The sequence below is a fragment of the Phymastichus coffea genome, unplaced genomic scaffold, assembly GCF_024137745.1.
Source record: "Phymastichus coffea isolate CEN01 unplaced genomic scaffold, Cenicafe_Pcof_1.1 PCOF00006, whole genome shotgun sequence".
In the NCBI taxonomy this organism is placed as follows: Eukaryota; Metazoa; Arthropoda; class Insecta; order Hymenoptera; family Eulophidae; genus Phymastichus; species Phymastichus coffea.
This window is the reverse complement of record NW_026706817.1, coordinates 6,922,904-6,939,732: the sequence shown is the minus strand read 5'-3', so window position 1 is coordinate 6,939,732 and position 16,829 is coordinate 6,922,904. Positions and strand designations below refer to the sequence as shown.

At 33.8% G+C, this 16,829-nt stretch overlaps 1 protein-coding gene across 6 annotated transcripts in view; it reads left to right on the top strand.

Annotated features, from left to right (window-relative positions):
- The window catches only part of LOC131668558 (synaptojanin-1), a 433,427-nt gene that overhangs the window by 185,294 nt on the left and 231,304 nt on the right, over positions 1-16,829 (top strand). For all 6 annotated transcript variants that reach the window (XM_058942847.1, XM_058942873.1, XM_058942843.1 and 3 more), the window contains one exon: positions 12,426-12,590. In XM_058942847.1, coding sequence (XP_058798830.1) covers positions 12,426-12,590 — 165 coding nt within the window. The remainder of the gene's footprint in view (positions 1-12,425; positions 12,591-16,829) is intronic.

The window sequence follows — 16,829 nt, the reverse complement described above, 5'->3', positions numbered from 1 at the left end:
AGACAGGAATCGGCAGTATAGACCGTCACAGATATAATTCGTCGAGACGTGTAGATTCGTACCACTACGTATAGAGTCGTGTCGTGTTATACTGATCATTTGCTAATTAGACCACCTTTGTATATGTAGGTTGAAATAAATACAATTAAGAATGATCAATTTTCATAATTTTGCGCCTTGTTACCCTCCCTTCCTTTCATGTTAATTATTTTCAGCCGCGGACGGTTATAATTGGAAAAAACTTGTTCACCATTTCCGGTTCCAGCGTTTGGTAACATACGCGCGAGTTCGAACGAATCTCTGACTCGAGGTAAAGCGTCACAACCTGAGCTGCCGGCATTTTACGGCATTTTACGGACGAGAAGACGGAAAGAAACGAAATTGTTGAACATTAACGGCCTGAATTAGAGGAAATCGCGGGTCAACGTACACCTGCCCACACTGCGCACTCGCATTGTGAACAAACGGGAATACGTCGCGGTATCTAGGCCCTTTTCCCGTCGATCGCCTTAATCACACACGGCGGTCTGGCGTCCTAATAATTAATCGGGAATAAAGGGCCACTCGAGTATTGTGGCGGAAGAGCTTCGAGAGTGCGGCTAAAACCCCCCGAAATACCCCGCCACAACCTTCACAAATTAATGTACGCCACGATGGTTGACGCGAGTGAAGATCCGTCAGACGGCTAAGATGAAGTTTATTATAATAGTCATTAAAATCAAAAAGTTCAAGTGGTAGTGTACGTAATATGTGAAGGTGTATAACATTCGATATTATTATTATTATTATTATTATTATTATTATTATTACAGTTTAATAATTTTTAAGAAAAAACAGGAAAATTTTTCAGCAAAGTTCTAGTATGTCCTAATCATGCACCAATAAATCTAACCTCATAAGCATGCCACGAATTGCAGAATAAAAAACAAAGCTACTCATAGCACAGGTAAAATAAAGAAAAAGAAGTAATAAAAAGGAAAATTATTGATGAAATTGCAGAAGTAAGCCAAGGAAATAATAGAAATGAATAAACTTTTTATTATAATAGGTCTGAATTTCAAACTATGAAAATACAAAAAACACTTTATTAAAAAATTTGAGAACCGAATTAATGGAAAAAAATGATCTATTACGTGAGAAAAATGAACTATTAATAGAGCAAATGGAACTAGAAAAAAATGTAATGCTAGTAACAAAAACAAATAAACTAACATATGCTAATGTCGTAGTAAGTTATCAGACAAAAATCAATAAGAGAATACCTAAAATTATTATAAAGAAGAAAAATAATGATGGCAACATACTATAGATAAAATAAGTAAATATCTATCTCATTACTTAGCCAAAGACAAAATTATTCAAGCTAAAAGGCTAATTAAGAAAAATGATAAATAAATAATAGTACGCTGTATGATTCAAAAAAGCACAGAAAAAGCAATGCCCACATTAGAAAATAAACTAAAAAACATTTTCTAAAGTAAAAGTAAATGGAATAAATAATCTTGAAAAAATATTCAAAAATGAAATACAAAAAGACATCAACTTAAGAAATTTTGAAAATAATGAAAACAAATGCAAAATCTTCGATATGTACACAAATAAAAAAATAAATCTAGTAACAATAGTTACAGAAATATCAGCAGAAGCACACAACAAACGAAAGAAAACTATGGTAGGATATTTGTTGGTCATTAAAACTGTAGAGCTTTTGATATACTAATCAATGTGAGAGTATAACTGTGGATGTTATTGGTACAAATAATAAAAATGCAGGAATAAAGCAGCATGTCTGAAATGCTCTGGTAAACATTTAATAACAGCCTGCGAAAAACAAAATCATGCATACAAATGCTCAAATTGTACTTTTAGCAAGAATAAAATAGACCAATTTATATAACAAACCATATGGCAACCAATAGCCACATGTGCGAAATATTGAATTCAAAAATTGATGAAGTGATTGTCTTTACCAAATACACAATAAAACCTACGCTACCAAGATATATTGGTATGTCAGACAACTACAAAAAAAATACCAGTTAGAATTAACATCACAAATTAATAAGAAATGAAGAAAACTACATTATCAAAATTCATGTATCCGAAAACGCCTAGAATAACATCAAGCAAAGAAAGTTTAATGGATAAGTATTGTAACATCGACGATTTAGTAAATAAAGAAAACGTATATAAAGATTTGAAATGTTTCAATGAAAATCTCTCGAGTGACAAAAACTTACTTATATGTATATAAATATTAGAAGCTTGAATGTAAATTTTAATAAATTAGGAATTTTCATTGAAAATCTTAAAGTAAAACCCAATGTAATTACATGCATAGAAACTTGAAAATTACATGACTAAAGTTACTATAGACTAGAGGGATATAAAAGTTATTATAATGAAAGTACCATAAATAAAGCAGATGAAGTTTTAATATATATTAAAGAAAATACGGATGAAAATACTCTAATTATTTATTCTAGTCAATAGACTGAGAATCGTAAGTTCAGAAATAAAAATAATAGGTGAAGAAAAACTCAAAATTTCAGCCATCTACAGATGTCATGATATGTCAAAAACTGAGTTTATTAGCCTGAAAAAAATTTTTATATAATAAAATAATACAAAGAATCACTGCAATGTTGGAGATTTTAATATAGATATTTTTAAATGCCAAAAAAATTTTTATACAATTATAGAAAAAGAACACATGAATAACTTACCCGAACATAAGTATATTCCTTGCTTTTTAGGAATAACAAGACATGCTAATAATAATATTAAAGGAATTTGTATAGATAACTTTTTTATTCAAAATAAATGTATTTAATATACTGCATATAAAGTTGAGAACGTTTTTAATGATCATTACCCAATTTTTGTCACAATAGATAAAATAGATAAAACACAATAGATAAAATGGTCAAAGAAACAAATATTTCATTAACAAACTACAATAAATTTAAAAAAATACACAAAAAGCAAATTGGAATAGTGGAGACAACAATGGTTACTGATGAAGACTGAATCATGGTCTTGGTTGTGTACTTGATCTACGTAATGTGATTTGAAGGGTTCCTTGTCCGGCACTCATATCAAGTCCTTCCAAATTTCTTGAGTAAGAGCTCTGGTCCTTCAACAAATTATGGTCCTGATTTTGTCAAGCGGAGGGTTTTTTTAAGAATAGGGTGAAGTTTTCGATGTCAACATAAGGGGTCTCATTGTAATTGATGGTTTCCAGGTTACAGGTCTTCAAGTGACGGTCATAATCATTCAGATATATAGCCCTCCCACAAAACCAATGCGTCCGTAGCACCTTACGATTTTGGTAACCGCAGATGATTTTATGCAACTCGAACTTTGTGCATGTAACATAACATTTGCATGCTGTATGGTAAATATATAGGGACATATTTTGAAGGCTTGCTGCTGCGTTGCGCGGTTTGGTCTTGTATCTTCTGTTGAAATTTATTAACGCCAAGACGGCGCTATAGCAAAACATATTTAATCACGTCTATAGGTCCGGAAGAATCTTCCTTTATTTTGGTATAATCAATTGGACCGAACTTTCTAAAGTTGTTATATATTCGCTGTTTTGGCCACGGTCTTTTCTGTAGAACCAAGAAATGTAGACGCCTGTTAGCGTTATCTTCTTTCAGATGGATCGGTTTGATTGCATGCTGTGTCGGGTCCATTATATCTTCTTCTTCATTGCGGTTGTCTTCTTCGACGACTGTTCTGTTGTCGTTACTTTCGAACCAGTCTCCGATGGTATATAAATAAAATGTCATTACTGATGCGAGGTACTTGACTTTGGAGAGGTAGTCGATAATTACCTCTCCTGATTTGCAGTAGTCGTTAGTAATGGTACCGTTTTCGTTGATCGAATGTTACCTGCAGTCTCAAACAGACGAATGACTTTGTGTTTCTATTGAGGATCATCGTATCTTATGCGTAAAGCAGTGGAGCGATCCTCAAATGGTCCGACGGCTTTAAAACGTACTCCGCTGACTTCTTCCATCCTAGGTGGAATATGGTCTAGCTAGTAGAAATGTCAAGAGAGTAATAACCTCATAAGAGCAAGATTAGATAGAGAAGAGAGTGAGGAAGTAAAGCAAAATTTAGTAAATCTTGGGTCCACTATAATTAATTACAAGAGGAATTTCTGATAGCAGAGTATTTTAAACAAGCAAAGCTCCTGGGTCGAGTTAACTAAGAAACTAACCTAAGTATCAATTATGTAATAAAGAGGAAAGAAACAGAAAAGAAAATATCATTATTTATTTCAACTAATAATGCGAGCTAAAAAAAATATCAACGTAAATAATATCTCTCCTATACTAGAATTATAAATTATACAGTGGACTCCAGATATCTTCTATATTTAGGATCGATTCTCGTTATAACAACATCATCTTCTGTGAGGTCAACCCGTCGTGCTTTTTGTACGGACGGGCATGGGTTTAGAGTCGAATCCAATGGTTCAGTTCCCTTCAGTGTAACGAGGTCCGTGGATTTATTTGAGTGTATTCCCGTACCGGACCGGTTCATTTTCGCAAGTCCTGTATTGTTTACTTTCTTTACTTTTGACTTAGGGTATCGTCCCATGACTTTTTCTTCCCTATGTTTCTTTTGATGTTACCACATGCAAGTAGTACCGTGGTCCTCATAGATTGATTTGTCTATCCATTCATCACGTAGCCAGTGGGTCCTGATTTCATGGTTTTGGTCCCATCGTCTTTTGCGTACTTCATCATATCTATCGCCATTTATAGGGTCACATTCCTTTAACGCTTTTACCGCATCGGCAACTTTATAGTATTGGGCGTATCCAATAGACAGAGCTCCTTTATTATCTCGTGCCACTTGATCATACAGTAAAGGTCAAAATTGCACGAAATGTTGTAAAAAGGATACTTCTCTATAATCCTCTTCTATCTTTCAAGGTAGTCGACAAAAGTTTTTGGTTTTCTCAGTAGGTCTCGTGGCGTACATTCTTGATGTCCTTGATTTTTCGGTACGGGATCGGTCTTTAGTTGGGTTTAGGTTTCAGTTTTTTATTCTTCTTGCTTCAATTGAATGTTCAATCCGAGACAATTTACATAAAATAACTCATTTACTACTGTTAATAAGGTTTTGCGATAAGTGAAATTGTTCTATTGGTCCTATGTTTTCTAAGCGTGTTACAGGTTCAGTCAGTGACTGATGGCTGAAGTATCGTATTTTCATACACGTCGGGTCTACGATCGAATGGTTGGTTGCTTCACTCATAATGGTACTGAAAACTGAAACAAGTGGTTAATAGATCATTGGTTAATCTTATACGGACTTCACCGTTTGGATTTGTAAGCCCGCAGGGTTCTCGGGTCCTGTCAATAGGTTGGATTTAGTCGCGGAAGATTTTGATTTTTTCGAAGTTCGATCAACTAAAGCCTCAGTTTGAATTTGCTTGGCAGATCGTTCTCCAGTCACCCGGCTAAGTCTTTTTTTACTTGTGATCAATCGAAGGCTGTGGAAGACTTATCTGTTTCTAAGATACGATGAATCGTCCTGGCACGGTTCTGGTGTGTGCATATGCGACGATTAATATGGCGCAGCATTAGATAAGGTTTTCATGCGTGTGATGCAGCACTTATAAATTATACCAATTATTATTATTATTATATTAATACTTAGTCCTCCATAAAATCCTAAATGATATGTCGTAATTTTTTGTTGTTATCTCATGATTGTAACGTTCGTATCTATGAGCTAGTTTATTATTTCACTGAATCACTGCAACCCGTTAAACTCATCTATCTGTATACATCAATTAGCAGATTAAACGGCTCTACCTCACCTATTATTTGATTGTCTTAGTACAAGAGTCTAATTTCATGACCATATAAGGAACGTGACGTCACAGATTTATAGATATAGATATAATAGTTTTTGTTATTTGAATAAAATATGTTAATTAGACGTAATTTTGATGTAACAAAGCATTTCTTATATAGATTTTAGTACATAGATTTAAATTATAATAATACGAATTGCGTTTAATTATTAAATAATAATGCATTTTAATATGCAAAGTTAATTTGTTTATTACACTATAAATATTAATTATTAGAAAAATGTAAATAGTCCATATTCAAAATGAATATCTGAAGAACGTAAGTAAGAATTGGTTTCATTAATAACAGCTTAATAATAACTGTTATTCAGAAATAAATAATCAATAATTTATTTAAACATAATAATGTATGATGTAATACATAATAATGATAGATTGAGAATTTAAAAATCTTAAATAATTAATCTAGTAATTACGTTATAAGATTATAGAAAAAACCGTTACAAATCTGAAAATTTGTTATAATTGAAATGATATTAACTAATTTGAATATTTCTTTTTAGAAATTACTTCAGAAATTAATAAACTATAATGTGACGGCTAGCCGTAACTTAGTTTTTTTTATTTTTTTTTTAATTATTAAATATGACGAACGGAGTGGGAACCTTCCTGATTTCCCACGATGAAAACGCGTTCGAGATAAAGTGTTTATTGTGGCCCGAGCCTGCGTACTCGGCCTTACAATTAACGCTCTATCCTACGTTGTCCCACGCGCATGTATTGACAGGAGCCTACGATCATCGCGTATACATCGTGAAGTGCTATCACGCTGATAATGGAAGGGGACCATAAAAATGCAATCTATCTTTTTTTTCCCACCGAATTTTAAGAAAATATCCGTAATATTAAATAGATTTTCATTAATTTTGTAAGCTATTATAATGCGCATCTTTTTGTCACCGAATAACCAATAAATAGAACAATAATGTATTTTATAATAAATCGTAAAAGGTTTAGATTTTTCTGAATGTTTATAATAATCACTATGTATCGTTATAATTAATTAAGTTTAGTACGATTTTGTATAAGTAATTATAAACTTTAGCGTTACTCTTGCTCTTAAAAGTGGCACTCCGAGAGCCATCTCTGGAGAAAAGGGCCCAAGTTAAAAGGGGACCGCCCTTTCTCTCTCTGAAAATGCACGCCCACAGACCAATAAAGAAATTCTAGATATGATTAGAAAATTTCCCACTAATACAAAATTTGGCCGTTATCGCTTCATGGGCCTGAGGAAGGGATTTCCACCCAACCACCCACTACTTATAAAAAGCTCTGTACAAGACTGGAGGGCAGTGTGGAGTGGACACCAGGAAGTGATTATTACCTAACAAGAAGTGATTACCAGTGAGTGAGTGCTGGAGGAAGCATGAAAGAAGAAAAAGTCAGTCAAAATTCAATTAAGAAGCCACCCAAGTATATTCAGAATATATAGAGAGAGAAAGAGGCCAAAGAGCAGAGAGAGCGCAGCCTTAATAATAAGTAATTAGAAAAAATAAAAGTAAGTAAAATCTTATATCTGGCTATCCTTTTCTTTCTTTAAGCAATCCGCCCTTTTTTTTGGAAATTCATTAAGCGTGAGTTTGGTGAATTTTTATTAAAGTCCCTTCAGAACACATTAAGCGTGAGTCTGGTGTGTTCGTAATAACATTTGGTTATTACATTCCGCGCTAGAATACAGTTTTCTTAACGCAACAATATTGCTCGTCCCGGCTAATGAGTTACACGATAGCCAAATCAGAGCAACCCTGAGTTTACGCTTACTCCAAGCGTACCTGAGAGTGACCCCGGCGTCACAATAATGTTAAGTAAAATTTTAATATTGTTCTATTGTAAATATAGTAATATTACATTAATTAACTTTATTAGTTAATAACTTTTGGCGATACTATTTCTGATAATTGTAAATTACACTAAATCGACATATAACTAATTTTGTAAAGTTTACATGTGTTAAAACTTTAATATTGATGTTTATTTACTTGTAAATTAAGAAAATTAATTTCTCAAAAATTCACATATATTTCTCGAAGATTCGAAAACTTCTCGGAGAGAACTCTCCTGCGAAAATAGGCCAGAAAATCTATGTATAAATACGCCCATCATTGCACAGGCTGGTATTCACTTCTAGCCTTGCAAAGAGAGCGCATGAGATTGAATAAACTTGGCTAATACCTAAGTTCTTTCTCTCATTGTGATTAACTGAACAAGACCTTTCCTTTCCTATAATTCATGCTCAACTTATAGAACATTTCGCGCTATAAGAAGCTTGGTCTAAATTATATCCTTTATAAGGAAGACTTTAGCTCTGCTTATGGGACAATTCACACCATAAGAAACTAGGGCATAGTCTAACTTTCTTTGGAACTTTACTTATATTTAAATATACTTGATTTATCTATTTATTTCATATTGACAATTAGAGTAAATTTGAATAGAAACGAGTTCTTACTCATTAACGCGACAAGACCACGAGAGTACGAACTATTAATTATATTATAAGTGATACAAACATCGCGTGATTTCTACTCTTTCCATAATGCCATTCAATAACTTCTCTTAACTAGTCCAAGTTTCAGTTTATGTTTAGTTTCTATCAACTAGAGATAAGTGGACAACGATGTACGTCCTACTTCCTTGATATATTACGTCGATGTTTGAAATTCTAGCAATTTCCTCCACTCTAAGGTGTTCTGTCGAAATCGGAACATTAAGGTCCATTATGGTATGTTTTATATTGTTAGAGACTGTACTGAAATCATTTATTCCAATCGAATATTGTCATTCTCTAATTTCTTGAATTTCTACCGTATCTGGATGCTTAATTTGTAAATTTTCTCACTGTGAATATCTATCATTTTGTAAAGTTTATCTATTTCGGTTGTGATTATGTGAGTCCTATCATTGAAAAGTTTGAGAATATCCTTTTGGTCTGCATATAATTGATTAATTTTGGCTTCTATTTTATCGGTTTCGTCAATGGTTACTAACCCAAATAAACTATGACATAACGTACTTATACCTCCAAAAGTTCCTAATTTCTTTATCCTAATTTTTCTGGATCCTTGGGCTGTAGTAATATGCTACAGCAGTGCCCTCGGTCTTTCCCACTCATTCTCGCCGAGGCGCGCACACATGTGCTGCTGACCATAGCATCTTATCGCTATGCTGTTGGCCTTGGAGCGACGTAAGTGAACCTGTCGTAGGTGACCTATTTCTCTCTCTCTCTCTCTCTCTCTCTCTCTCTCTCTCTCTCTCTCTCTATATATATATATATATATATATATATATATATATATATATTGGCATATATAAAAAAATAAAATGGTCCGTCACATAATACTAAATATAAACAAAACCGTATATATGACTTTTGAAAACTATTCTGGTAGCGTGCCTGAAACAATAGACATTAAAATAAATCATAATATATTAACTAGTGTAACAGAGAACAAGTATCTAGGTATTATATTTGATTATAATATGAAATGGGATAAGCATATTAAATATTTAATATATAAAACAAAGTATTTGATTTTTATAATTGCAAAATTGAAAAATATGGATTGAAAGACACTTATGATAATAGATTATGTTTTCTTTAATAATACTGTTAAATATTGAATAATTGCTTGGGGTACAATTTATGCAAATAATCTAACCCTAATACAAAGAATATAGAACAAAACATTAAAAGTCATAATTAAAAATCGTTTTCCAAATGCAGAAATATTCTTATAATCAAGCAGTTGTTCCAATTAGAAGCAGTAAATTACCATTACGATAGCCTACATAACTTACATAAAAATGAAATATAACGAGAAATAAACCGATACATCTACCTGAATTTCGACGTAATTTAAAGTTTTTTTAGAAGTAATCAAAATTATCAATAAATTACTAACAGAGCTGAAGGATATGAAGAGGAGTAAAGAAAATATAAAAAACAAATTGAAAAAGTACTACTAGTACAATGAAAGAAAAGAAAAAAGAAAAAAGGAAAAGATTATAGAATCAAAAATTAACTGCACAGATTTGAATCAAACACTGGAAACGTGGTATAGAAATCGGTATCCTACATCAGAAGTTCATGAGGAATTAAATAAAAAAAAAAAGTTCATGAGGAAAGAGATATCGAAAAAAAAATATTAAATAGAAGAACTTGTATTTATGCACAAGAAAATTGCAATCTAAATTACAAAAGATCGCAGTCTAGAGTAACAATATACAATTACAAAAAAATTAAATCAAAAACTAAAAAAGAATTCGAAACCATAGTGAATTTGGCAAATGAGTTTATAAAGTCAAGAATACATAAAATTGAACCACTATAGCAAGTATACAAACTCGCATAACAAATAGACAAGAGTCTCAAGACATATGTTCGAGCCTCACATATTGAAATAGATACAGCACCTGCATCTAATAGTCCGACATACAAACCTATTGAAAGAGTATTTGACAGAATAGACAAAATAGCTGAAAAAATAACGTCAAGGCTTTAAACAGGATAACAAAACTAGCACCAGGTATGCCGATTACAGAAATTAATCATATGCCGTATAGAGAAATAAATTAAATTGGTAATAACCGAGCAATACTTTATTTTGATAGAGGTATTAAAGAGAAATAAATTTTTACCAATTCTGTATATTCACTGAAATTACAACCTAAATCTAAAGACATCGTAATTTTAGATGAAATTATTTTTACATATTCCTGTAAATACGATTCGATATTTCAACATTGAGATATGTTCCCATATTATAGAGTCTAATGTGTAGTTAAATCCTGCAAGATTAAGCCAAATTGAAAAATTCATATTTGCAAGAAATATCAAAGTACCTACAGGAAACTTTTGTACCGCTAAAAAATGCTCATCAGATCCTGATAAACATATAAAGACAAAATGCTCAATTATAAGAATGTAAGTGTGCTTATAATAGTAGTACCATACAATATTCTATACGTAATTCTAATATAGTTTATTGCCGTAATATGTAAATTTTTTTTGTGTCCAGCGTATGTATAGGTAACTTGTTTACCTCTTTAGGCAATTACAAATGTACGAGAAATATTCCATGAACTTTGTATTTTTAGATTAATAAATTTAAATAATTTGAAATTCCAAAATACAAATTTCCTACCTTCTCGCTAGTTTTTTGACTTTTATTTTCATCTATGTCCTCATCTTTGTTTTTGTTTTCATATAAGTAGTGTTTCGATTTCTGATCTCGGCGAAATTCGCGTTGTTTAACCCACTGTTCGTGTCATTTTGCGTCGTATAAGTTACTTGATTCATGGCTCTTCCACTTCTTCTTCTTACATCGATACCTTTTAGGTTATACTGCATATACTTGCTGTTTCTGTTCTTTAGCTTTTGTTTAAAATCTCCATTACTATCTGCTCTCATCCAATCTGCTCTGTACAAAATTTTTCCATAACCTACTTTTATATTCCACTCTTCTTCTCTCAACATCTTTACCTAGTTTACTCGTATTGCCTGTCTTTCTTTCCTTCGAATTGAAACTAAACAAGTGTACAGTCGTGCATTGTCTTAATGAAACAGAATTTTTTTTTGTTCATATTAACATATAATTTGTGACGATTTTCCTTTATTTTCTCGTTTAACCCGTCCAACAACGACGCATAATACTCTCCGGTGATTGTCCTTTTTCTAAATAGTCATCAAAGATAATTCCACGTGAATTACATATAACACTTGCTGATGCAACATAAGTTGGAATGCTTTGAGCGCCATTTCTTGGATTTTCTAAGGACTTATTGACTCACCCTCGTAAAACAAACTGACTGCTTGATATCTGCGTGGTTTTTAGGGGGTCGTTACATATCGAGAAATATAAAAATTTAGAATTCCCAAATGCGACATTTCGTCGAAAAATAAAGATATTTGAACATACTTAACGGTATTTAAAAGAAGAAAATTTATTTTTTGCATTGTTTTTTCGGAAAAAAATTATAGCAATGCTTCATAACCTAAACTATTTCTAAAAACAGTGTTTTTTACACTTTTAGGTTAGGATAAAAAATCTTACTTAATACTTTTCCGAATTACTTAACTGATCTCTCTCATTCGTGCTCGCTTTCCTTATCGTATTCGTTCGAATGTCATCGCGGTCGGCCTTAACAAATGTTAGTTCGTTACAAATTCAATTTGCAAGACGAGGAATACTCGTTACATGACATAATTTCACTATAGGAAAGATCAGCAGATGTAATGTTTATTTAGTTGATAAATTTTTCAAATTACAGATTTTCGCGTACATGAAAATAGGTCATAGGTATCGAATTAAAAATAAGCTAAGATTAATTTTTATCTTTTCTAACATTACATAAACAAGTAGATAAAATAATTCCTGAAATATAGCTTTATAAAATATATTATCCCTCAACCGAATGTGGGACATCTTTGTTTTTTTCAATTCATTACTTATCAATCTTCATAAAAATATGGATGAACACATTATATATTTTTGAGTAATAATTAATTTTTATTTTTCATTTTTAGGAATCGAATGCTTCATATACATTTACTTCGTTTTGGTGTGAATACAGATATTTGGTTACTTAAAGCCGTATGTGGAAGTGTGGAAATTAGAACAGTCTATGTAGGACACAGGCAAGCTAGAGCTGTTTTAATTTCTAGATTGAGTTGTGAAAGAGCTGGTACCAGGTATGTTTTATTGCTGTATATGAAATTGACACATATATTTATTATAAATTAACTGATACTTTAGCTAGCTAGAAATAATGTAACTGGATAATAGCATAACGTGATCGTATAAGTGTTTTATAAAATTATAAGTTATTCGTATGCCTATAACAGGCGCAAAAATAGAAAAAGTATAAAGTCTTGATCGACGCGTGTTGAAGTTAAATAGACTGAATGAGAAATATTTAAATCCGTAAAATGTAAAGACGACTGTAATATGTAAATACATATTACCCTAAATTATAGATATATTTATCTGTTTCACGTTAATTCTACTTAGGGTCAATATCTTCCGTTAAAAGAATGCGTAGAATTTGTCCAAAGACGCATAGATGCATAGTAAATAAATGAATCAACATATCTAGAAATATATGATAAAAGTTTGGTGAATATTTTTTTCTTATTTACGCTCCCTATTCAGTTATTGTTCGGGTAAAGTTTAATTTTAAATATTATATTCAAGTTTGGTAAGAGTGTATTTAGAGTATTTAGTGTATATCGATATGTAGTGTTATATTTTGAAGATTTCTGATGAGTTGACTACGATAACATAGGTCGATATTCAAAAAAACTCAGTAAAATCCGAATCTGGCATTAGAAATAATCTATTACAATCACATTTTCAATCAAGGAAACAGTTAAAAGTTATAGGAAGCTATATCAAGACTGTATAGAGGCTGGCGGAACCGCTCTGACACTGTTAATAAATACTGCTGCACAAAGTTTGATGAGTGCGCTGAAACATTGTCGTTATAAAGAAGCTAGTCACTGCTTTCCCAAAGTTGCGATTGTTTTCTCCTGATTGCATGACGCAATCTTTTCAAAACTTCAAAGTTATACTCTTTGTTGATTGTCTGGCCTATAGGGGCATATTTGTGGTGCATAATGTCCTTATAATCGAAAAAATCAGACTAGAACGAGGATCACTGTCAACGGATGTGCGGCTACTTTTGAATAGCTTATACCAATCTTTTATTTGTGTTTTGCCCATACACTCATCTTTAAAGGCTTTTTGTATCATTTCAATAGTTACTAGGTTATTCTGATATCGCTGCTACCCTTTGTCAGTACTAGATATGGCTTGACATTAGGAGTTTTGTAATAGTGTCAGCTGCTAATAACCAACAATTTCAATACTATTACCAATTATCTAGAAAGGGAAGGTAAGGAAGGCAATGTATCGCTCCCAGCAAAGCGAAAAGGAAAGGTGAACACAATAACTTTACGCAATTGGAAAGAACGCATTTTATTACAGAGGCACTATCACGAGTACCGGCGAAAATCACACACACATACACACACTCACATATATATCTTAATCTAATTAACACAATTATTAAATAGGATGGCCGGTACGCGAGCGCCTTGCCATCCTATTTACCGACTCAATAACAAGAACAATAAAATAAACTATTTATGTCGGCCCGTGAGAGCCTGATACAGCATGCAGTCGCGGATGCCAGAAAGAAAGGAAAATAAAATGATTGAGAGAGAGAGAGAAAAGAAGCTGTGACCTAATTGACGATGTTGAAGAAACTTGCAGGCAGATACTCGATGCTCCTTGACAACTCCCTTGAAAACTCAGCAGGACCGGCAGCAATAAATAACTGAAATCGGCGCAGCTCTCCGCACCACAACAAGATTGCACTAATAGACTAGCAAACAAAAGAAGGTTTCCGACTCTGCTGGTGGTAATGCGTGTTGTTGGTGGCGAGCTCTCTCCTAATGACTGGCGTTGACGTCTGACTAATGCGTGAGAGCCGCTCTCTCTCACACCTTCTCCCACCACTCACTTTGCTAATTTTAGGCGCGCGACACTGCCGAACTCGGCTAATACAGCGCCTATAGTCCGGCATTCGTAAGACGCACTCTCTCTCTCCCTTTCTTGCTCGGGTACAAATGCTGAAAAAGAAAAGGCAGGCACCGTTACAGTTTTATTCCAGAATGGTACCTTCTGAAATGTTGATTTTTTTCTATGTCTCTTGAATCGTTTCTTTTTTCTTTTTTGAGTGATTTCACGGTCGTGCAATTACGATACTCGCTGTCACAACTAAAAGGTGAAGTGCTTCGTGGGCATACATTCGTACTGGCTCATGGTTGCATGCTCTACGATATAATTTTTTACGTGCTCGGCGGCATCATAAATTTTTCCGTTTTCTAGTGCAATGGCTACACTACGCTGAACTTTAAAAATGTATTACTGGTGTAATGCATGAGCAAGTAACTGCAGATCATGGCGCTGCAAATATGAATTGAGGCCACAAAAACAGACCATCTTCAGGCCTACATGAGAGCATGAGGTTTAAGCACCTAGAGTGATCTGGAGATGTTCCAGGAACGCGTTTTCCACGAATACCTTTCTCGTGACCAATCCAATTGTGATTTTTCCGTTTACTCGTCTGCTTATGTAATGAATAAGTGATTGATACAATCAAGGCGTAATGGTGAACCTTGTGTAGCAGATGAAAACCTGCGCTCAAGATTTGAGCAGAGTTTGATGAGGGATTTTGAAGATAATCAGTGGAATGCCGCTGGTTCCGTTATCTCAGATATTCATTTACGAGCGTTAGAGAACAAACAAGCAGACACCAGAATGGGTCCAATACCTAAAACGATATCAAGGACGTCAAGAACCACTTGAACGACGTTGAGGAAAACGCCTCTTATACAAAGAAAGCACATGGGCCATACTCCATCGGGAATGTATTCGGTAAGAACGTTATTGGGGACCTGCGCAACCTACGGTATTTTTATTATTACGAACATGAATCTAAGATGCTTCAAACAGTTTAGGGACACTTACATTAATAGAAACAATTATATTGTTATCCCTCTAGTGATACACCACGAAGTTTCTCCAAATTCTACGGTCTTAGGAAGAGCAGGCCACTTCTGCCACTTCACTGCCACTTCAACATATGAGGTGTGATCAAAAAGTAAGGTGAATTTTGAAATTTAGCGAGCTACGTCCGTTCGATCTTCGACTTTTTTATTTGGTTATGTCGGTAGACTCGTCTAGAACATACGTTCCAAATTTCAGCTTTGTAGTATGTTTGGTTTGTTTGTGAGAGGCATCAAGGTTAGAAGTGTTTTGCGTGCTCCACGATTTGTTGCTGTCTAAAAACATGGATCAAAGAGTTTGCATTAAATTTTGTGTGAAAAATAGAATCAAATGTTCCAAAACACTTGAAATGCTGAAAGTGGCATACGGTGAGTCTACTTTAAGCCAAAAAAATGTTTACAAGTGGTATAAACTCTTCCAAGAAGGCCGAGAAGACACCGACGACGAACCTCGTTCTGGACGCCCCAGCACATCAACAACTGATGAGAATGTTGAAGAAGTGAAGAAAATAGTATTGGGAAATCGTCGAATTACCATTAGAGAAATTGCTGATGATATTGGCATCTCATTTGGTTCGTGCCAATCAATTTTGACGAGTGTTTTAGACATGAGACGTGTGTCAGCAAAGTTTGTTCCGAAATTGCTCAATTTCGACCAAAAGAAACGTCGCATGAGCATCGCCAAAGAGCTACTGAATGACGTCAACGATGATCCAGATTTACTCAACAGGGTTATAACAGGTGACGAAACATGGGTATACGATTATGACGTCGAGACTAAGACTCAATCGTCCCAGTGGAGGCATTCTGGATCACCAAGACCATAAAAAGCACGCCAAGTTCGATCAAATGTAAAGGTTTTGCTTACAGTTTTCTTCGACTGCAGGGGCGTGGTGCATCATGAGTTCTTGCCACAGGGTAGAACAGTAAATAAGGAATATTACCTGCAAGTTATGCGTAATTTGCGCGAAGCAATCCGCCAGAAACGTCCGAATTTGTGGAAAAATAAAAATTGGCTTTTGCACCATGATAACACCCCTGCTCACACATCGTTGCTTGTGCGCGAATTTTTGGCTAAAACCAACACAGTAACGATGCCACAGGCACCGTATTCCCCAGATCTGGCCCCCTGTGACTTCTTCTTGTTCCCAAAACTGAAGAGGCCTATGAAGGACGGCGTTTTGCCACGATTGAGGAGATAAAGACGGCATCGAAGGATGAACTAAACAAGATCACAAAAAATGATTTTTTGAAATGCTTTGAGGATTGGAAAAAGCGTTGGCACAAGTGCATTATATCCGAGGGGGATTACTTTGAAGGAGATAAAATAAAAATTGATGAATAAATAAATATTTTTTG